Source organism: Rhinolophus sinicus, chromosome 4 (assembly GCF_057876585.1).
Source record: "Rhinolophus sinicus isolate RSI-liver-muscle chromosome 4, RSI-T2T, whole genome shotgun sequence".
In the NCBI taxonomy this organism is placed as follows: domain Eukaryota; kingdom Metazoa; phylum Chordata; class Mammalia; order Chiroptera; family Rhinolophidae; genus Rhinolophus; species Rhinolophus sinicus.
Window position 1 is genome coordinate 101222745 of NC_142504.1, and position 23791 is coordinate 101246535.

The window sequence follows — 23791 nt, forward strand, 5'->3', positions numbered from 1 at the left end:
GAACTGCTGCTTGAGCAACGTTGTCCAAATCGTCCACTTGTATAAATTTTTTTTGACACCCCTGGTATATTATATCTTACATGGTACCTAGTATGTACTCAGTCAGTATTACTGGTAGTAAGAAAAATTAGTATTCACTTTAAAGATGACAGGTAGAAGATAATTTAATCCTCTGGATAATATGCTCAATTAAAAGTTTGAGACAATCTTAACCCAATAGAGTCTTGTTTTAATAACCTTTAAAACTAATAGGAAAATTTCTTGCTAAGTTGCTGGTCTGGTCTTCACTGTTTGGGGGGCTTTGTCATGGTCCCCTCAGCAAATATGCTGGGTGTGAATCTCACATCATTCTGCCATCATGGAGCTTAGAGTACTCATGTAGTAAAAACACACATGACTTACAATAAAATTAAAGGACAATATCAGGCTCTCTTATGTGGTAGAAAAAAAAAAAAAGTTGTAGAAATCCCTTAGTGTTTCTCTTTCCCCATTATTTACTGAATTATTTACCATCTCCAAAAAAAATGTGGTGGCCTTAAGAATCAATATTTTTGCATATGTTCTTCTGTCCAGAATGTCCTTTCGGATCTTGGACACCTGATGAAACCCTACTAATTATTCAAGATGCAGCTCATATTCCACCATCCCTAGAGTTCTTTCCTGATTATCCCCTTCCCAACAGGCACCACCGAGGATCATTTTTATCTCTGCTCCCACAGCACAATGCACTTGTCACATATTGTTCTTATATATTTGCTTTTCTTACTGGACTATGAGCTCTTCAAAGAAAGAAATTAGTCCTATTTGTGATTATATTTCTCAGACAATTCAGATGATGCCTGCCACATATTAGGTGCTCACTAAATGTTGACTATATTAGTCTGAGTTCCCCAGATAAACAGAAGCAATAATGTATTATTACATATTAGACACACACACACACACACACACATATGTATACAAGGTCTGACAATTAGGTTCCCGAACTCATCCTAGAAAAAGTGCTATATACCTCATTGCTGAATATCACTAAGGTCACCCTCGAAATACTCCCTTTGAGAAGCTATGCACAGATGCCAGCGCCTAGTCCTTCAAAGCAATTTTGGAACTCTTTTTTCTGGGATGGCCATCACAACTGTCGTCGTATTACCCTCGATGTCCTGAATGTCATCAAAATGTCTTCCTTTCAATATTTCCTTTATCTTTGGGTAAAGAAATAAGTCATTGGGGACCAGACACCTGATCTGGCCCCCAATAACTTCTTTCTTTACCCGAAGATAAAGTAAGGCGGGTGTTCCAATACAGTTGTTTATTTACTGGCTAAAAACTCCCTCACAGATAGTGCCGTGTAAACTGGTACATTGTTGTGAGGCAAGAGCCATAAATTGTTGGTGAAAAGTTCAGGTTGTTTTCATCTAACTTTTTCATGCAGCCTTTTCAGCACTTCCAAACAGTAAACTTAGTTAACTGTTTGTACAGTTGGTACAAATTCATAATGAATAATCCCTGTGATATCAAAAAAAGTTAGCAACGTTGTTGCAACATGTTCATGAACTTAATTGTTTGACCTCGTATATATACATGTATATATATATCGTATTACCCTCGATATATATATATATATATATATATATATATATCCTGTATAATACATAAATAATAAAAAGAAATTTATCGTAAGAAATTGGCTAATATGATTATGGAGGCTGAGAAGTCCCAAGACCTGCAGTTGGTAAGCTACAGCCCTGGGAGAGCAGATGGTGCAGTTCTAGTCTCTGTCTGAAAGTCTAAGAACCAGGAGAGCTAACAGCGTAAATTTCAGTTTGAGTCTCAGTTCAAAGACATGAGAAGACTGATGTCCCAGCTCAAAGACAGTCAGACAGAGAGAGTAAATCCTCTCTTACTCCATCTTTTGGTTCTCATTTGTCCTTCAATGGATTGGATAAGGCCCACCGACATTGGGGAAAGCAATCTGTTTTACTCAGTCAACAGATGCAAATATTAATCTCATCTAGAAACACCCTCATAAATACATCCAGAATAATGTTTAACCAAATATCTTGGTAACCTGGGGGTCAGTCAAACCCACACATAAAAGTAACCATCACACTGACTAACTGAATGAATGAATGACTAATTTAGAAATTCTCATGCGCTGATATAATCAGTGTTAGTAAGGGTTCATGTCGGAGTTTTCAGGAGAACCTAGATAAAGTACTGAAGGGACGGTGACAATGCCATGATGTAAAAAAAAAAAAAATGTACAACTTTAAGAGCTTGCTTTTTTGTTATTTGGGTAATTTGCCCGCCTTGAATTAAGTACAGTTTACAAGTAAGCGCAACTAATATCAGCCACATTCATAATCAACTTTGATGAATTTTGTGACCATTCATTAGCCGTGCATAGTAAGACTTAAGCTTGATTGAAAGCCTGAGCCTGAATTCTGTGAAATTATTCATTACTATTAATTATAAACCGATCTTAGGTTTTGTAATAAGAATTGTATCTACAGAGTAGAGAATGAAAGCAAAGTTGTTGTCAAAGCCTGTGGAGGTAAATATCTCTTCATGAAATCAATATACTCATGAATAGTTGCTTGAAGTTTACAATGAATGTAACACACTAAGTAGAGTGTTAGAATCATTAGCAAAATATCCTTTTCTGTATTTTAAAATATCATGCTTTTTTTTTAGGAAAAAAAAGAAAAATCCTCTTTTCCCACTTTTAAAAATGTTTATTAATATAATTTTGAATGGTTGTATAACATTAAGTACAGTAGCTATACCATAATTTGCTTAAGCAATCACCAATTGTACAATTAGCCCATTTTCTGTCATTCACAATTTTAAATAAGGCTGCATTGAATAATTTTATGTATGTAACTTTTTCCTTCATATGTTTATGGGTAGATTCCTCGAAGTGGAGTTTGTGGGTTAAATTATTATGATGCACGTTGCCAAATCACTTTTCAAAGTTAGCATATCAATTTATGCTATCAGAAGCACTGTTAATTATCATTTTTAAATCTTTGTAACATTGATAGGTTGAAGCATTATATCATTTTTGTTTATATTTTTAGTTGTTGATCACTAACGAACATTTTCTACATTAGAAGTTTGTCCTTTAGACAAGTCCTATAGAAAATCTTATAGTAAAGTAAAACAAGCAAACAATTCTTAATCAATGTGTGTTATAAGTACTGGTTTCCATTTGGCTTAATATATGTATACAGATAAAAGAGTAGTTTCAGTCATCAATGATATGACAGCACAGCTAAGAGGAAAGGTAGCTGCCACTACACAGCGGTTGCTTTCTAACTCTTTCTGTAAGAAAAAATTCTATTCTAATGTTCATGTTGAATAATGGCATTGATGTTCAATATAATTTGATTAGATTTTATGAAGGATCTATATCCAAGGAGACGATACCATGTTGAGTCTGAGGAAAAGGATTAAATTATTATTTGATCTTGAGCTGGGAAATAGATATCATAGAATAGCTCAGATGGATGAATGAAAAGCTAGTAAAATGCTACCGAGGAAAATATTTTCAAAATCCGTCTATATGGACTCTGAGGTTAACAAAAGGCATGGATGGGCCAAGCTGAATCATGTTTGTCTGATTGCTGATCGCCAAACCGAGAGGAAGGAACAGGGCTGTTAGCACAGGGTTGTAATTAATATCTGACAACTGCCTCCAGGGAAAAGTTGGGAAGGACCTGGGATCCAGTTCTGGATATGCTGGCCAATCCCATGGAGTATGCCTTGAAACTTCATCCTTTCAAAGCTGGCACCCTTTCCCAATTCTTAAAAAGGCACCGTGGACGCCACCCAAGGCCCGAAGGATGTTATTAAAAGGATGATTTGGAGAATCCGGAATTCCTCCACGGATTTGAAAGCACAAAATCTAGCAAGACTATTTGGTGAGATTATGATAGACCAGCATTCAAACTTGCTCTTGATCACCCACAGTTTACAGGACTCCCCAAATGACCACCTGGTTCCAAGTCTTATGTATAATCAGTCCTCAAGGATCTGGGAGAGTACCAGCTCTTTGGAGCACCTATATTGTACAAACCCTGAAGGTGATTCTGAGAAAGAATTAGTTGATTTCTCCTTGACAATTTCTTATTTGCCTGTGGAATGGGTTCACTGTGTGCCACTAATCTTGCAGACCTGGACAGACAAACCGATTGTGTAATTTGCCACTACAGTTTTCCTTCCCCTTTCACACTTCTTCTATTATATCCTTCGGAGGTTCAATTAATTGGTCACATGGATGTTTCTTAAAAGTTTACATACTGGGTGAGTGTGTCTGGCACCCCCCCAGACTTACTGGACTAGTTTTGCAATGCTACTTTGGAGCCACTGCTCTTTAGCCAACCACCTAGGAGTCTGTGAATTTGCCAATGAAAATGAAGAAGCTGCAACAAAAACAAAAAGCTGGAAAAAATAAAGTGGGGGAATCATAACTCTCAGTGGGACAGTCTGGCAGAGATATGCCCATAACAAATTCCAAGAATCCTTTATTTGGTCTTCTGGCTGCTGAAAAGGACCGAATCTAGAGAACTTCTCTTTGGATTACCTCTATTCTCTTTCCCTTGGCTAATTTGAGAATTGAAAGGGGGCAAACGTGGTCTGACTTTGAGGTGACAAAGCCTTCAAGCTTTGATTTGGAGCAAACAAAGCATTAACAGCAGCTCTCCTCTGGCTGTTTTAAAAATTACCACATTGCTGAATATTCAAAAGCCATGTGTCTTTCCAACCCCAGCGTCTGTCCCCCAATTGATAAGTCTCTTTTTATTAAATGAACTTTAATTACTTAATAATTAGACCTTCCATAGGAGGAGATGGGGATCCCGATAATCTGGCAAAGAGGCTAGAGGGCAAAGCAGAAGAATGTGCTATTCTCAGATTAGAATTTCAGAGAAGGAATAGGCCCCCAATCTGTAGGTGTGGGTAGAGGAGAGACCTCCCTAGAGGTGGAGAGTCTTGGCATAAACCTGGGCTGTGAAATACTTTCTTTCCACTTCTGCTTAAAAAAGCGAAATAGTTGAGCATTAAATGAATCAGAGTGCATGTGGAAGATACTTTGATTGTCTGGATCTGATGGAAAGATTTCTCCTAGTCGATGTGGTGCACGTGTGCATGGGTGGAAGGGTAGGAGGGACTATTGTTCTTATTATTTTAATTCTGAGAGCCTAACACGTTTGATGTCCCTGTAGAGTTAGCAGCTTTTCATTCATTGCCATGGTGATTTGTTACCGCATTTTTTTTTTTTTTTTAGCATCACAAAGGAAAAGCCCAAATGAAAAATGTTTGCTGCTTTTGCTATTAACATTTCTAGTGCCCTGGTGACAGCCAATAGTTTGGTTGTCCCTAGATTCTGAGGAAATATGTATTGGCCAGAACCTGACTGATGGCTGCAGCCAATGCCCAGGCTGTCCCAGATGGGTGGGGGCTGGCTCTGAGAGGCTGATAACTTTGTTTCTGGGGACAGTGATTTGAAGGGAGGATGGAGAAATATCATTCAAACTGTATATCACTGGTCCACGATTTAAACTTATGGCGCTTAGATAAAATGTTCATGGATGCACTAGACACAGCTCTCCCCACTGCCATTTTGAAATGAAAAGATTTATGGGTAGAAGTTTATGTAGGCTCAGCTCTTTTTTACTTTCTCTGAAGAAATCTCTGTTTTCTCCCTCTTTTTATGCCTCTCTAATCATTGCTAGCCTTCCTACACCTCCCAATATTTAGTGCCTGGCATATTTTCTTAAACTAATTATCTTACCAATGAAATATGTATATATTTCAACAAGTATTTGATGGACAGTTACATGCAATGCACCATGCTAAGTGTTCAGAATGCAGATTAAAATAGTCCCAGCCCTGCTTTTATGAAATTTAAAGGTTAGCTAGGAAGATGTCTATTGAATTAATTCCACACTCAATTTATTACAAATGAAATAAATGCTGCAAAGGAGACATATAGGAGCAATTGGTTCTATCTGGGTTTGGAGGAGCCCTCTCTGAGGAAGTGAGAATTTTGATGCTGTGCTAGGCTGTTAAATTCCAGGTATTCAAGCACTGTTACTGAAGAGCTGAAAATAGTCAAATCTTCACTCTTCTTTGCATGGGTAGTTGGTAAATGCTCTACAAAAGAATTGTAGTTATAGCTGTTTAACAAGCCTTGAGCAACATTTAACAAAGCAACATATATAAATAGACACTTAATGAATCCTTTTAGTGTTAAAATTAGTGTTAGAGGATAACTGAAGGATCTTTTACAGAAATCAAAATAAACAGGGTGAGACCCATTTCTCCATGGTACTCACATAATGGCTATATATATCTCTTTCTAATAGCCCTTAATGCTTACTATACAACTATAATTAGGGCAGTTGACATAAATAAAATTTCTGATGCTGAAGTCTGGGCACTCTTACTGACTATTACTTGTTACCGGGAACGACGATTTTCCTCGGTTTTTGTCTTCTTGAAACAAAAAAGAATTCAGTCAAGAGACAGAGTCAGGCCAGCAGCAGACAGTAAAGTTTATTAGCAAGGCAAGTACACGTGGAGCGTGGAGCGGGCTGACGTGAGGGTGGGTAGCAGCCCTGGCCTTATATCCTGTAGATTGGGCCATCCTCCTCCTCCCAGTGTCCTGTTTTTCTCCTCATCCTGCAGTCTCCTTCATCCTGATGTGTTTGCACTAGCCCCAGTCTCTGTTCAGGCTCCTCACTTCAGCAGGTCTTTAAAAGGATGCTGATGACACCACTGGCTTACCTGTGGGTGTCTCCTAGCTTCTCCTCCTCCCGCTCATGTCTATCTTCCTACCTACTCCATCACAACCACTTATAAAATTTGAATTGTAAGTGTCGGTGTTTATCATTTCATAAAATGGAGTTCCCATACGTGTCTGACTTTTTTGTATGTAAAACAATGTGTTCTTTCATTTGAATAGTTCCCGAACTGATCCATCCCTAGGTGCTGGGGTTTGTTAATGCTCAGATGTGCAGATATGTGTCAACCTGGAAGGTGGCTGCTATGGGACACTTCCAGCAAGTCCAGGTGTTTCTTGATTTCAAGGGGTCATTATATACTGCGCCAGACTGGATGTGAAGGTGGGAACCTTGACTGCAGTTCATTCTTGAAAATACCCTTTCGCCAAGGACAACAATGAAAGGCCTATATGAAAGCACCAAAGATAGGTTTGTGTGCTGTTTTTAGTAGTGCAGTACTTGAGGCTGAAGTTTGTCTGTAAGAATTCAATCTTGGGAGAATATACTTACAGAGTTTTCATCCAGTACTGTGCTGATCCTTGGAGATTGGGAAATGTACAGGTACTAATGTATAAAAGAAACTCCTCTTGAGACATTTTCACTTAGGCTGGAGAAATAAGGTATCTCAAGAAGTCTAATAATTCAGTCCTGAAGCTTTTTTTTTTTTAAACGTTCACACATAATATAAACATTTGAATCAGTTTTGCTCCCGTTCCAGTTCCATCTGTAAAGTGGAGACAATACTACGTAAAGAGCTGTCCTGAGGATTAAATGAGATGATGTATAAAGAAGTTTAGAATAGTGTAAGTGATAAAACTGAGACCTGGTGCAGAGTCATCTAGCTGGTTAAATAGTAAAGCAGAGAAGTGATCCCAAGTAACTTGTCACCCAGGTATGTGCACCCCAAAATACAATAAAATACATTAGAAAGTGAAGAGACAACACTGAAACATATTTATCAAAATTTCGATGTTTACAATACTCTTTAAATATTTAGAGCCACATGGATCCTCAGTAAATATTTATGTATTTTTTTCTTTCAGTAGATATTTGATACATTCTGTGTACGTAAAATATAAAAACAAAACCATATATACAAACATATAAACACTTTTCAGGCTTTTATTTATACCATCAACTATGTCACACTATCTATGAGTTATGAGTGCTCTAAAATTTCAAAAGTTTGAGAGATGATTTCCAGTAAACAAGATTAGAGAATTGGGTATTTTTTGACTCAGTACCTTAAGAATGACGAGTTTTGATAGGTGGATATTAGGTGCGAGGATATATCTTTTTGGAGAAAATGTCACGAGAAATAAGTCAAGAGGAGGCTATATTAACGCATAGGCCAATTCGATAGATACAAGAATTATTTGCAGGAGTTATGGAAGATGAGCTCAGAAGATACACTGTGCTAGATGCTTGGGTACCAGAATTTGGGGTGTAGGACAATACTAGAAATTTTTTTGGAATGTCAGAGTTTCCTGAGTGAAACAAAAACTTTGGTGATTTAGGAACACTAATCTTTTGACTCTGTTTGGAATGGATTTGGGTAAGAAAAGATCATTTGTGCTATGATTACAATGAATCAGATATGATCTAGTGAGTCTGAACTAGGCTAATTTTCATGAACAGACTCTTGTTGTACAGGTAACTATTTTTCATGAAGATCTAGTTAAAATTATACCTGTGTATATCTATGAATGAAGCATAGGAATTGTTTGTATTGCATTAGAGCATTAAATGACTCTTCTGACAATACTGTATTTTAGTCTTAAGAGTTACAGTGAATTTAATGGTCATTACTAGGTGCTCATACTCATGCTTGAAAATATAGTACTAAGTTGATAGCCTATAACTTCTCTTCCTTTTAATATTGTTGCTGGTTTGTACACGGCTGTGAGATGTAAGCGCTACAATTCAGCACAATATTGGGAGCATTAATTCAAGCCATATGGAGACTCATAAACTTAGAATTGCTTTTCGATATGCAGGGTTTTCTTTGTAGAGACAAAACCAAAAAGCTACGAATCATGTTTGTAATTTCTCACTGTGTCAAATAATCAACTGTTTGAAGTTTCAAACACTACTTTGTTAAATTTTAAATAGACCATTCTGACCACTGCTTATTAAGATTTGAAATCACCATAGAGTGTGTACTGAATAAACATGTGGAATAGTAGTCAATTCCATTAAGTCTAATTATATTAATATACAATCTCATGCCTCATTTGTGATTCTTCAGCTAGAAGAAGTTTACGTAAAGGAACGAATTGTTGAATATCACTTTAAATTACTCATTGATTTTACTTTTTATTCTTTGCTCTAGAACTTGCAAATGATTTTTTTGAGTACCATAGGCATTCAGATGTAAAAAAATATATATATTTAGAATGTTATCCAATATGGGTAACTTATATCAGACCATACATCTGAATATATAAAAGTATCCAGGTATTTTATCAACGTATCAACAATATTTTATTCTTATCTGCATTGTATAAAATATATGACTTGTATTATTCCCAACTATATTTCCTTAACTACAAAATAAAACATGAGGAATGAAGAACAAGAAGGAAACTATTAAAAGAGCCAGAAATTAGTTTGAAAACCTGTTGACATATGTAACCATCACAATTTCTGGCCACTACTCATTGCAATTTTGCCTTGTGTAGTACATAGAAATCATTCTCTGTACATGCTTTAAATCCATACCAAAGTCAATCAGTAGTAGATTAATGTACCTTCTTTTGAATAGACTCAAGACTGGATAGTAAAAACAGCCTAGAAATTGGACTTTGAACAGTGAGCACAAGTTAACTGATTCCTCTTGGTCTTCACTCAGTGGTATAGCCAGCACAGTTACAGATTAATTCTGATAACTGATGAGAAGAATAGAATTAGACTTGTGCCTGGTACACCCTGTAGATACATCTATAGTGTTGAGAACAACACATCCAGATTTCCGAGCCTTAACTGGGAACCAATTTTAATACCTATATGTGTAGGATAAATTTCAATTAATAAATTAATATTTGCATCAATATTAATGTTCTACATGGTCTAGAATTAATCATTCCTACTAAAGAACAACCTTAATATTTCATCTTGAGGTCTGCAGGTCTGTTTATGTGAGAGTAGCTATAATGAGTCGTATACACTCTTTGGAAGCTTGTACCCATTCTATATGTGATGTTGTTGTAATTATCTATTTCATAGATTCAGTTGTCTTGTGGTTCAAAGACTAATTCATGAAAGGGACATTAAATGCCACCTGTACCTGGGATAGGAGACTTAGCATTTCTGATTGTCTCTCATATTAAATTGTGATGTTTTGACTGAGGCCATTTTGCCTTTGCCCTTGTGACTCCAGCAAAATATTTATTAGATTGTAGGGAAAGTTAGGTTTTCGAGAATTAATAGAGCCAAAATAAAACTAATAGTATTTAAAACCGAACCCAGTAGAATTTGTTATTGACTAAATATTGATGGAAATATTCTTGATAAAATTTAAACCTGGACCTAGGAAATTTTGAGTTAGTTAAAATAAATCTATACTATATACCTGAAGCTGAAGTAGAATGATATTGAATGTCAACTATAATTAAATACACACACACAGAAGCACACAGAGAGGGTGCCAAAAAAAATGTATACACATTTTAAGAAAGGAAAAAACTATTAAAATTGTAACAACAACAAAAGATGAATACAAGTCATGTTGACTTCTGCAGTTATAAGAGGTGCTCAAAGTGGTTACCGTCAGCGTCCAGACACTTCTGATTACGGCGAACTACTGCTTGAGCAACACTGACCAAAGTGTCCACTTGTATCCATTTTTTTGACTCCCCTGGTATGTATGTAAACACATTCTGGAATGTTTGTGAACTTAATTGTCAGACCTCGTGGTGTGTGTGTGTGTGTGTGTGTGTGTGTGTGTGTGTGTGTGTATGGTCATGGGATGTAAAGTACAGCATAGGGAATAAAAGAAAAAAAATAAATCTATAAAATAAAAATCACAGTAACATAAAATATGATCAGGAAAACTTCATGTGTCTGCCAAAGTGATGCATGAATCAAATTTTATTGTGAAACACACATACAGTGAAAACAATTCTAGTAAGATTAAAATGAAAATAGAAATACTACAATAAAACTGATTAATAGAATATTTATCAAGGAATTAAAATTATGTGATTGAATGAACTCCGAAACTAAAATTGATCTATCAGTAACGGCAAAGTCAAACAAATGCTTTTGTTTGTAATCATACAAATAAGGTTTTACGGTCAAGACATTAGGGTGACAAATACCCATCTCTTCATAAAAGGGGGTTCAAGAGGCAGGATCAAAATATCTTCTACCCTTTTCAGGTGCAATGTCATGATGGAGGAGGCTTCTGTTTCACTGCTTATGCTTAGTGATGACCATTCTATTTATTTACTTTTTTTCCCCTGCATTTGCTTAGTCATCAATTTTCACATGTTATTTCATATGAACATCATAGCAGTCATGTAAGTTGAGTTAGTGATTATCCCATTTTATGGTCTCAGTCTGTGGACAATCAATGTTGTGACTTGACTGACTGGGCCATTCTTAACTAAGATTGCCAGACGTCCTCAGCAATAATCATGGGGAAACTTTGAAGAAAAAGAAAAAGAGGTTTATTACTTACAGGTCCTGGAAATTACATGGCACACCGGGGGTCACACAGCAAGGTCACGGAGTGGGGGTAGGGGGTGTTGGGATTCGGCCTTTATTGGGATCAACAGTGGAAGTCACCAGTAAAGAATATGGTGACTTTAAAACATAAGAGTGGGAAGAGAAGAAACAAGGGGTCCAAGTGATCAGTTACCTAAACCAACCAAGCTTTCTAAAACAAAGGGGTGGGGGGAAGGGAGGGTGATGTCTATTTATCTAGTTGTGTGGCTGGCTCTACATTTTTCCAGATAGCCATCTTTGAAGGGCATGCTTCTTTGAAGTGGTTGCCTCCACAAGCAAAGCTTAAATCAGGCACTTGGCATTACAAAAAACAAAAACAAAACAAACAAACCAAAAAACCTCTCTGAGCTTACAGTACAATAGCCCATTGAAATGAAACAAGTTACCAAAGAACTCAGAGTAAATGGCTTAGCCAGGCTAGAAATACAAGCTAGTCTAATTCCAACTTTAGTATTTTTTCACTATACCATAATGACAACTGGAATATACTGATGCATTTACTTTAAGCAGTCAATCCATAAAAGAATGTTCTCTATTATTATAATTGGTAGTTAATATCACCCATTTTTTTCTTGAAATTGCCTTAGGTTGTTGCCATATGGCAAGTCCATCAGGAAATCCCTAACTTCGTAGTCCGTTGTTCAAAGTCAGATAACTGAAGAAGTTTAGGATCAGGATTCAGAAAGACCAGATCTCGTTTGCGGGATCGCCATGTAATAATGACGTGAACTTACGTGTGGAATTTCACTTCTTCAGCCTCAGTTTCCTACTGTGTAAAATTACGATGATCTTACCTGCTCTGTGTATTTCACAAGGCTGTTTTATTAACCAATAATAACAGTAAACTTCTAGAGATTCATGGCAACATCATTATCATTTATTTTTTTAGCCACAGAAGCAGCTGTAATGCCAGACACATAATGGGGTAAAATGAGAAAAGCAGATGAGATGACATTTGGGAAAATACTTTGCAAAATGCAATTGCCTATAAAGAATACAAATGTGAATACTTTTATTGGTGATTATTGTGCCTCTTCCGAAATATTTATCCTTCCTTCTTTGTTTTTCCCCTAGGGCCACTGAGATTCTTGTCCCAGACAGAATCCGTCACGGCCTTCATGGGAGACACAGTGTTACTCAAGTGCGAAGTCATTGGGGAGCCAATGCCAACAATACACTGGCAGAAAAACCAACAAGATCTGACTCCCATCCTGGGCGACTCCCGAGTGGTGGTCTTGCCCTCTGGCGCCTTGCAGATCAGCAGACTTCAACCGGGAGACATTGGAATCTACAGGTGCTCAGCCCGGAATCCAGCCAGCTCCAGAACAGGAAATGAAGCTGAAGTCAGACTTTTATCAGGTATGGAAGAGCTCTTTCTTTTTTCCAGAATTACATTCTTTAGAGTAGTTTAAACAACCATGTTTCCTCGAACAAGTAGTTCATATTTGTTGTAAGTTCTGTATCGTTTACTGAGGTTTTGTTTTATGCATATATTTTTTGTTTTCCTTTCTCTCGGCCATTAGATGAAGGTACACCAAGAGCTTTTCTTATTTTTCCACATCTTGCAGCTGATGTTTTTTGAGAAACAGATATTTTGCTTATAGTTGGCTTCCTTCCTTCCTTCATTCCATTACATATATAATGAGTGCTTCTTTGTGCAAAGCCCACTGCTAAGTGTTTTTGTGTGTTATTTCATTTTCCTCTGATAATATTCTAAGATACAATTATTACCATGTTTCCCCGAAAATAAGACCTAGCTGGACAATCAGTTCTAATGTGTCTTTTGGAGCAAAAATTAATATAAGACCAAGTCTTATTTTACTATAAGACTCGGTATAATATAATATAATATAATATAATATAATATAATATAATATAATATAATATAATATATATAATATAATATATAATATGATATAATACTGGGTCTTATATTAATTTTTGCTCCAAAAGATGCACTAGAGCTGATGTCTGGCTAAGTCTTATTTTTGGGGAAACATGGATCCCCATTATCTAAGGATGAAGGTGACAGGAGCGTTAAGAACTTCCCCAAGTTAATATTAAACATTTATTTACTTATCCATTCATCCACTCATTTTTAAGACAATAGTGCTAAGAACGAGAGTTATACAATGACGAAGACTGACACAGAGCCTGGCTTATTAGAGTTCCGGGTAAATACAGACATATATATAATTATGTAAAAACAGTAAAGTGTGACTGATATTATGATAAGGAAAATTGTTTTTCTCCATCTCTTATCTCTCTTTCTCTTCTCTGACAAATCTCTAAGACTCTGGGTGCATTTCCCTTTCCTAAATAATCAGAGACTGAATATTCTCTATGATTTCATCTTTTCCAATAACTGCTATTATCTAATATCTATGTAATATCTACTTTCTCATTTAGTCTCACTTGTAAGGTTTAATTAGACCTACTTATGAGAATCACAAAAAAGGCTTATACTTGAGAAATTGTGATGGATGCCTATCAAAGCACTGACACTGGCTCTTGTCCCTGCACTCTGTGTAGTTATCACACGTCCTGTGTATGTGAAGGGTCATGTTCCTAAGACATTCCAAAGGAAATGGGCAATTTGATTGCAAGTTTCCAGGTACTTTAATAAGGACTCCCTCTTCGAACTCTTGTGTGTTCTCTCCTCCATTAGTCACAGAGATACTGACTTAAAAGTGCCAATAACCATCAACATCACTGTTACCTTCCATCCACTAAGCAGTGAAAGATGCAAATGTAGCATTTATTCCCCAAACATACATGAATTTATTTAAGCATCCATTAGATACACAAAATTTAAATATTTATATTCACATATCCTTAATAATGCATCTGTTAAGTCAATCACATGGGAAGCTTAGGTAAACCACATAGAAAATTGACAAGAAGATGTTTGACTCTCTTAATATGACTGAGGGGTTGTTTCCCTATAGATTAAGGGATAAAGTTGGACTAATTAAATATTAAATGTGAATTGGAAAGTTTTGAAAAACACAAAGACATTATCATCAAATCACCATTTACCTTTATCTGTTCACCTTGTAAAACACATTTGCATTGTAATCCATGGAGATTTATTTAAAGCAATGTTTTATATTGTCAATTTGGCTAAAATCAAGACTATGTTGATATACTTTGGAGCTGCCTGGGTATTTCTACCTGAATGGAAACTGAATTTTTTTTTTTTTTTAATCATTACATTCAATGAGTGTTTTTCTCCAAGTTCTATTTGAATAACATGCTTCAAAAAGGAATTATAGGCTGAGGTAATGAACACACACACAACCCCTCAGTCATACATACACACACGTTTGGTCATACGTGATTAAGTCTGTCTCTTTTGCTATTGATCACACAAAGGAGCTGCTGAAGGAACATATGTTTGTTCCATTTATCCTTAAGTTTGCAAGTTGGTTTAGAGGTCAAATACACAGATCCGCAACCAGTACAAAAATGACTGAGGGAATGAATGAATGAATGTCCAGTCCTACCTTCTCTTAGTTGCCACTTACAGTTCTCTCATTTTTAAAATCATGCTAATCAATTTCCACGCCCCAATTTGAGTTGTGCCTATTTGAGGGAGTAATAAATTAATATATAAATTACCCATTCTCTATTCTAACACTTGATTCGGTAAAATGGAGTAAATTAAAACAGAAACCCATCATATTATTAATATGATTTAGAAGCATTGAAGTGACACCTGAATGATTACTACTTTTTTAAAAAAATACATTCTTCCATGGTCATTTAAGTACCATGTTGAGTGAGACAGTTATCTACTTTGCTTTAGTTTGAAACATAAATACTAACTTGAAGTTTTGAAACTTTCTCCAACATTTGTTTTTACCACATTCATGTAGAGAGTATTTTGAATTTGTATGTATGTGTATATAGACAGTTATCTAGTTCTAAATAATATATATTTTAATGTACTTATTCAAGTGTATGTGAAATGTATTTCAAGTTGCCACTTTTATATAACAGGTATTTCATATAACCCAATAACTGAGATCTATTAAATCCAGATCTTCAGATTCAAATAACTGTTTTGAAATGCTATTTGAACAAGCGGTTTCGGTTTATTCACTACATAAATTAATAGTTTATTCAACAAACTTTTAAGTCAGTCTTATATACCTGCCATTATGCCAGTTGCTAGGAATACCAAGTTGGAAGACTGCTGTAAAACAGCTGGAGTCTAGTGGGGAAAACAGATAAACAACGGGACTGTGTGTGATAGACGAAAGCAGAGCACCGTTACTGCACATGTGAAACACCAATGTGCCAATCCTGAAAACAAGTAGTACATAGGTAGGCAAAGAAAAGTATACCTCAGGAAAGCAGCATTATAAGTAAGCACAGAGAAAGAAAGATAAAAACTTTTCAGAGGAACTGCACACATTCTGTTTAACTGGATCACAGGGCACAGGAAGGGCTGGAGAGGAACAAGTTGGAAGTAAGGAAGATAAATGGAAGGAAGGAAGATAAGATAGAATACGAGGCATTAATCCCTCAAAGAATTGACCTAGAGCTGCTACTAAAGTGGTATCACAAGGGATTCAGAAATGAAGATGGGTGGAGGGATATTAAGGGCAGGTCTTAGAAACATATTAGCTGTGGTTTATGAGGCAGGGGGTGGAGGTCAGGCTCCATAAAAGCTAGGTAGTGGCACTTTTCCCTGAGATTGGGAGTGGGGTAGTGCTGTGTTGTGTTTAAAATAAATGATAAAATTTTAAAAGAGATTTCCTTATAACATTTTACATTTTCCAGATTAAATCAGTAATTATTTGTTTCATTCAGAGGCAGGAAAATTGGTAACTAACTTAATTTTTGATTGTTTTAAGACAAATTGAATTTTTGCGAATGAGGAATTTTACATTTTAAGCTATTAAGTATTAAACTGTTGTAAATTTTTTTTGAAATATTGATAACAAAACACTAAGTAAGAATTGAGATAGTTTATTTTATGTGAAAAATATATGAAGGATTAAATTGGGCATTGTGATTGTCAAGTCCACTTTATTCAGTTCCCATCATGTCTGACTGCCAAGCAGTAGATTAAATTGCTGAATTATAAATCTGCTTTGGGCACTAGGTTGACTAAAATACCTGGCACATACATTAAAACTCTTATTTCAGTTTTCTTAATGGCCTAATTGAATTGATCAATTTGTAACTTAATCTATTGTTCATTCATTGAATTATAATTAGTGACTCTGAGCCCTGGGTAGACCTGAACTAAATATCTGTATAATTAGATTCATTGGCTTTTAATGGAATAAGTTGGACTAAAATATTTCAAATGATTTTTTTCTATAGTATTTATTTTTATTGAAATAAGCTTCAACAGAAACCATTCCCAAAGCCATATTATTTTAAGGGAAATTATGTTTTTTAGTTTAAAAAATAGTTTCAGAAATTTGGTCTTTACTATTACTAACTCAATGAGTATAGTAAACTTTTTAGTTTGACTAAATATTATTTACATTTCAAAATTAATCTTATTTTGCTACCATTTGTTTTTATAATTCCTACAGAATAATTATCTGTTAGGGAAAACAAAGAAGACACATTCTTTGTTTCTAAATTTACCATCAAGCCAGATAGTTAATTCATGTAGTTATGTGGCAGCATAAGGCAGGGAATGGTAAATTCAGGACCACATACTTAGTTCTGAATCAGCACAGACAAGGAATAAGTCAATTCATGTGGAAAATTTGGAAAGTCTTTATAGAGGTGATTACTTTAATAGATCATCAGGAGAGGGACATTTATTTCTAGGAAGATGGCAGCATATGATAACTCTGAATGGGAAGTTGAATCTACCTTATGAAGAGTCTTGAATCCCATGTCTAGGAATTAGACTTGATTCTATTCACTTTATTGATGGTTAAAAATCCCTGAAGGTTTTTAAACAGTGGATATCATGACATAGACATACAATCAGAAAAATGGAAACGAGGAACTGAAGAGCAAATCAGATTAACGTATTACCTGATTTTTTTGTATCATACTTTACTTACTGTTTTTTCACTGCATTGAAGGATTTTCTGATAGCTTTATATATATGACATTTCTTTTTTTTTTTTTTTTTTAAAGATTTTATTGGGGAAGGGGAACAGGACTTTATTGGGGAACAGTGTGTACTTCCAGGACTTTTTTTTTTTTTTTTTTGTCAAGTTGTTGTCCTTTCAATCTTAGTTGTGGAGGGTGCTGTTCAGCTTCAAGTTGTTGTCCTTTCAGTCTTAGTTGTGGAGGGCGCAGCTCAGCTCCAGGTCCAGTTGCCGTTGCTAGTTGCAGGGGGCACAGCCCACCATCCCTTGCGAGAGTCGAACCGGCAACCTTGTGGTTCAGAGGACACGCTCCAACCAACTGAGCCATCCGGGAGCTCAGCGGCAGCTCAGTTCAAGGTGCTGTGTTCAATTTTAGTTGCAGGGGGCGCTGCCCACCATCCCTTGCTGGAGTCGAGGAATTGAACTGGCAACCTTGTGGTTGAGAGCCCACTGGCCCATATGGGAATCGAACCCGCAGCCTTCAGAGTTAGGAGCATGGAGCTCTAACCGCCTGAGCCATCGGGCCGGCCCTATATGACATTTCTTATGTCATGCTATAAATAGGATACTTTTAGTCTTTCATAAATCTAAGTTGGATAAGATAGTTTTTTGAGCTTCTCTGTTATATGTACTTAGAAAAGAATGAAGGATAAAACCACATATTTAAACCACTTGAAATACACGTTTCCTATGTTACATCGGATTTAATCCAGATTACATGAAGGGGTAAGAATCTCAACTGTTAAAATCCGTTTCCGTTTATTCAGTTAATATTGGTCAACTAATGACTATTTAAAATTTCCAATTTTTGAACTATTATTATAAGCTGTTAAATGCATGGAGTATGATACCAGACTAAGTACAAATCTTGGTTTTACCACTTACTACTTGTGCAATTTAGGGCAGGTTATTTAATCTCAGTCTAAATTTATTGATCTTGCAAAACACAGAGAGTAATAGCATATATTTCATAGGGTTATTATGAGGTTTTGATTTAATAGGCCGAGTACAATGCCTGGAATTGCTAAGTCCTCAGTAGCTATTATAATTACTTGGGCATTTTAGAGATTCCAATCTTAAGGAATTTGATTCTCATGTCAAGATTATTTCTTTGATATTAAAGTACCCGATTTTGATTGTGGATCTCTAAGTGTTCACTTATCTACTAATATTTAATTACACATTTTTTGCTATTTATTGATGGTACTGTCTAATTTCTGCATTTCCTTTTTACATCCAGATGCCAGAGTCTCCTGCAGCTTATTTCTTTTCTTGTAACTCCTTGTTACCTGATTCCCACTCTTATCTTTCCAACAGCATCATTTCTTTTGCTATATGAAATACCGCAAGAGGCAAGGCTTAGAAACAGGAGTTAGAAAATAAATAAGACTTCTGGTATTTGATCTTTATTAGCCATTATCAACTCATCTAATCCTCTAAAATTCTTAGTTTCTCTATATGTTCAAAGGAGAGGTTAGACTAGATTAGCCTTTCCAAATCTTCTCATTACCAAGGATCTTATTTATTATTTCATTCCACATTCATCCCCAACTCTGTCTTTATAATTCCAGCGTTTAAGAGTTCAAGTTTGCTAGGTAAACTCTAATTATTAAAAACCATAATGCCATACTAAAATACAAAAACGAAGGGTCCAAAACCAATGTAATTAGAGATGGTCCTACTTTTAGATTACTTAAAAAAAATAGTTTTAAGTTGTTTAATGTTGTCACAAAGAGCACACCAAAAGAAGATTTATTGCATACAGTTGACCATTCAGTGAATTGACCAAGTTCCATGTAATGATGTGTTCTCATTTCTCCCAGATGACAATTTTAGATGCCTCTTTGATAACCAGAGCCTGGCAGAGTACAAAAACCAATATACAATCATACTATGTAGGAATTAGTTATTGTAGGTCAGGTCTTTTAACCAGTGTTAGATACTGAGGTAACCATTTTTTAACATGATGTTGGTGAAATTCCACTCAGATGCACACAGTCTAATATGTTAGCAAGCCTGCACTGACTTACGATGGATAGACAATTTCTGTTTGTTTTTTTAATTTTTTTAAAAATAAGTTCATCTTCCAGTGCTATTTTGGGAGACCTCAATAATACTGAGGATTGCAAATTCAAAGTACTGGAATACTGGGGAAACCTATTCCTTTCTTTCTTTCTTTTTTTTTTTTTTTTTTTTTTTTGCGTATCTATCATTCTGATGTCACTAGAGATCTCTCCCTCACCAAATCCACTAGTTTTTCTATTTTCATCCTTGACCTTGAATGATGTTAGATATTGATTATACTATTTCCTCTTAACTCCCATTCTTTGATAGGTTGCTATTTCACATAAAGTCACAAGCAAAAACAATATACTTGGAATTGTCCACATGGACGAATGAAGATTTCTTGAAAGGGAGAGAGCCAGTCTTGCCCCAAGTCTACTGAAACTGACATATGGTTAGCTCTGCATTTACTGGGAAGATGACACTTAGCAGCCCTGAGTAGGTCACTAAAGGGTCAGTCTGCCCTGACTTATCCACAAAGAGGCTTTCTCTAAGAGTAGGTAGAAGCCAAATCTATGACCTGTGAATGCAGAAGTCACAAAAATTAATAAGAGGACCTGTAGAGCTTTCTTTTCTGGTTGTGTTTTACATCAGTTTATTCCGGTGACATACAAATAATAAGATATACTTAGTCAAGAGTTATGGGCACATGTTTATTGATTCAACATTGACCAAATAGGAAATATTCCAAATACTTTTGATTCTTTATTAAAAAAAAACAACAACAAAAGAAAAAAAACACACAAACAAACAAAAAAACTATTCTGGAAAGTTTTAAATGCTGCCTTGTGCATTTATATAAATTATGAAGATTCCTGGGCTCTCTACACTAACTTTGATACATCATAATAGCAATATTTGTTTTCTGGGATTCTACTGTCAGCTGTAAAAATTTTTAAAAGTCTATAAATGAAAGAATCGCTTCCTTCAGACTTGCTGCAAAATGAAACCGATAGACTCAAAATTTGCCTGTGAGACAGAGATATGGCCATATGCCAGTGATAAGAATAGACACTCCTTTCTTCCTCCAAGCTGTAACTACAAATAGCAATGTGTGTGTGTACATGGAGAAAGAAAGAGGAAATAAGAACAGATGTAAGAATATTAACAGAGAGGGAATGCCATTTTTAGCACTGAATTGGTGTAAATGAGGAAGGCAAGTAATAGAATCATACAGTAATGGATAATAGCTCCTGAGAAATGGCTCCCTTCTCTCTCTCTGTTCAAAGCTCTTTGGCTTTTGGCCAGATGGAGTTTTCAATATTTTATTAAATATATTTTGATTCCTGTGATCAGCCTGGATGAGGCTGGTTTTTAATAAAAGACACTCTAAACATAGAGTTAGAAAGAGTTTCCTGGAATTTTTCTCTCCGTGCACACATTACAGGCATACTTCAGAGATATTGTGGGTCCTGTTCCAGACCACCACAATAAAGCAAGTATAGCAATAAAATCAGTCATAATTTCTTTGCTGGTGGAGGGTCTTGCCTTCAATTTGTGAAAAATGCAACATCTGTGAAGTGCAATAAAGGGGGTACAATAAAACAGTGTATGCCTGCATACTACGTACTTGTGTTTGAAGACACATGGCAGCTATTGAATTTGCTAAAATGGGACTAGATGGTGGATGGCTAAGGAGCCAGCGCATTAACAGGAGGTTAGCTTGAAATTGAGGGTGCAGAGAGAGGAAACTAGCTTTGTGAATTTAAATTAATTTGTGACTCTTATGCCTGGGAAGAAATCAAAGAGAATACCCCATGGTCTCCTGCAGTGCCCATTCATTTCCAATTGGAAAAAAAGGTTTTAGTATTCAGAAAGCATGAACATGAAAAGCAAGTACTAGTTATTTTAAGGAAGACAGTTACTCAGTTGTGCAAAGCAGTATTTTTTTTATTTGTTTCTGACACAGATACCGACAGTCCATAATTACATTTATCTATACCTCAGTTATTCCTTAGATTCAGCCATGTAAGTTTAGTGTTGCTGTTCCTAAAAAATAGTTTAGGAAAATGGCCCCATTAAAAGAAAGTCATTGTCATCACAGGATTGCATGCATTCCAGTTTGCCCAAGACAGTCTAGGTCACACCTAATGTCTTAGAATGTTATAAAGAGCATTACCTTTCATGCTAAAACATGTCCCAGCTTTAGTAATTTATATAGTCAACCTGCCTATGTATACTGAGGGAAGTCAAAAAGATGTAGCCCTGAGGCCTTTGGGAAAACCTGTGAAAGTAGGGAGTCAAACATAGATTCCAGCTGGCTTCAGAGGCTCAGTTAAGTTGTCCAGTGTAAGGTCTAATAGAAAGTTTATGTTTGTATGTATGTATGTATGTATGTATGTATGTATTTATGTAAGTGCCTTTAAACAGAAACCGCTCTCTCCACTTTCACTAGTATGCCTTCTCCGTGCCTCTTCAGGACCTAAACCCTGAAGACAGTTGTGATTTTATTTCCGATTGTGAAGTGTAGGTAAATGTGTCAGGTTATATCATCCAAGATGCTTCTTAATTTTTAATAATCTATTAATCAAAGACAGTGACTGGAAATACTTAAGTTTTGTACTGCCATCTTTTTTTTTTCTTTCTTTTTTAAATTCTTTATTTCTTTTATTGTACTGCTTTCTTAAATGCAAAACAATTATGTTCATGATGATAAGGAGGAAGAAGAGGAGGAAGAGGAAGAAGAGAAGGAGGAGAAAGTATATTTCATTTATCAATTTCTACTTGAAAGATGCAAAACTATTCCCATATTGAAAGGAAGTGGGCTTCTTGAGCATTTCAGAAGAATAGCTTTGTTTAGACTGTGTCTACATCACTTTTCATAGTGTGGCCCCATGGCCTTTTTTGAGATGATTTCAGAAGATCTGTGAAATGAAACCTATTTTAATGATAATATTTTTTCACTATGTTGACTTAAGAATGTCTTCGATGAAACAGTAAACATTATTAATTATATAAAATCTCAATCCTTAAATGCATACCTTTTTAATAGTCTGCAAGTCAAAATGGCAAATACACACAAAGGATATCTAAGTATGGTGGTTTTTGAGCAGTGCACATTTCTGTGATCATTTGAGTTTCAAGCTGAATTAGCTACTTTTGTGTGTTTTTTTCGTGGAACACCATTTCTACTTGAAAGGACAATCAACAGAAAAACTCTAGCTATTCAGACTTGGGGCCTAGTTACACATTTTCTCAAAAATGAATGAAGTGAGCTAGTCAATTCAAAGAAAATAGTATTTGCTGCCAAGGATGGATTCAAGCTTTTAGGTTAAATTAGAAATTTGGAAGACTTGTATCTGCCACTGGGATCTTGACAGCTTCTCAACATTAAAAGGCCTTTTTGATGGGATTGGTAGTGATAGTAACAAATGAGATTTTTTGATACTATATAATGAAATGTGTCAACATTGGGAAGATCTGTTTAATTCAGTGTACCACTCCAAATGCATTGATTGATGTGACAAAATCATGCATGGGTAAAAGATGCATTCAAAATGCAAGATAGACCAATGGATTTTTATATAGCATCGCATATGTACTCTTGAAGTGTTTATCGATATGGTGTCAGATTCCACATTACAACTAACTTTCAAGAAACTGTTTATTGAGTTTTGATGTAGAACTAAAGGATAAAATCTACAACTATCTGAAAAGGCTATTAAAATATGCTTCCCTTATTCCACCTACATATCTGTTCGAAGTCAGATTATTTTCAAGTAATTCAACCAAACCAGCCTATTAGAACAAAGCAAATGCAGAAAGCAACAGAACAATCTAGTTATTTTCTATTAAACCACTTTTTAAAACCAATTTAAAAATGTACAAAAATTTAAAGTACTGCAGGTCTTCTCACTAATATATTTATTTTGGAAAACATAGTTGTTTTAAAGAAAATCTTATTTTTGTTGAGATGTAAGTAAATATTTGATAAATAAATTAATATTTTAAAAATCTCTCATGTTTACTTTTAAGATGGTAAGTATTTATAGCTATAACCTACATAAACATAAGCTGGTTGGGGTCCTCAATAATTTTTAAGAGTATAAACAGTTTGAGAGCCACAATTTACGTTACTATTCATTTTCCTTATGATTGTGGATCAGTCCTTTCTAACTCAGATAACAAATTAAGCTAAAGTAG

At 35.5% G+C, this 23791-nt stretch overlaps 1 protein-coding gene across 3 annotated transcripts in view; it reads left to right on the forward strand.

The window, feature by feature from the left end:
* Positions 1 to 23791, forward strand: part of DCC (DCC netrin 1 receptor) — a 1044138-nt gene that overhangs the window by 485588 nt on the left and 534759 nt on the right. For all 3 annotated transcript variants that reach the window (XM_019721869.3, XM_074339961.2, XM_074339962.2), the window contains exon 3: positions 12588 to 12872. In XM_019721869.3, coding sequence (XP_019577428.3) covers positions 12588 to 12872 — 285 coding nt within the window. The remainder of the gene's footprint in view (positions 1 to 12587; positions 12873 to 23791) is intronic.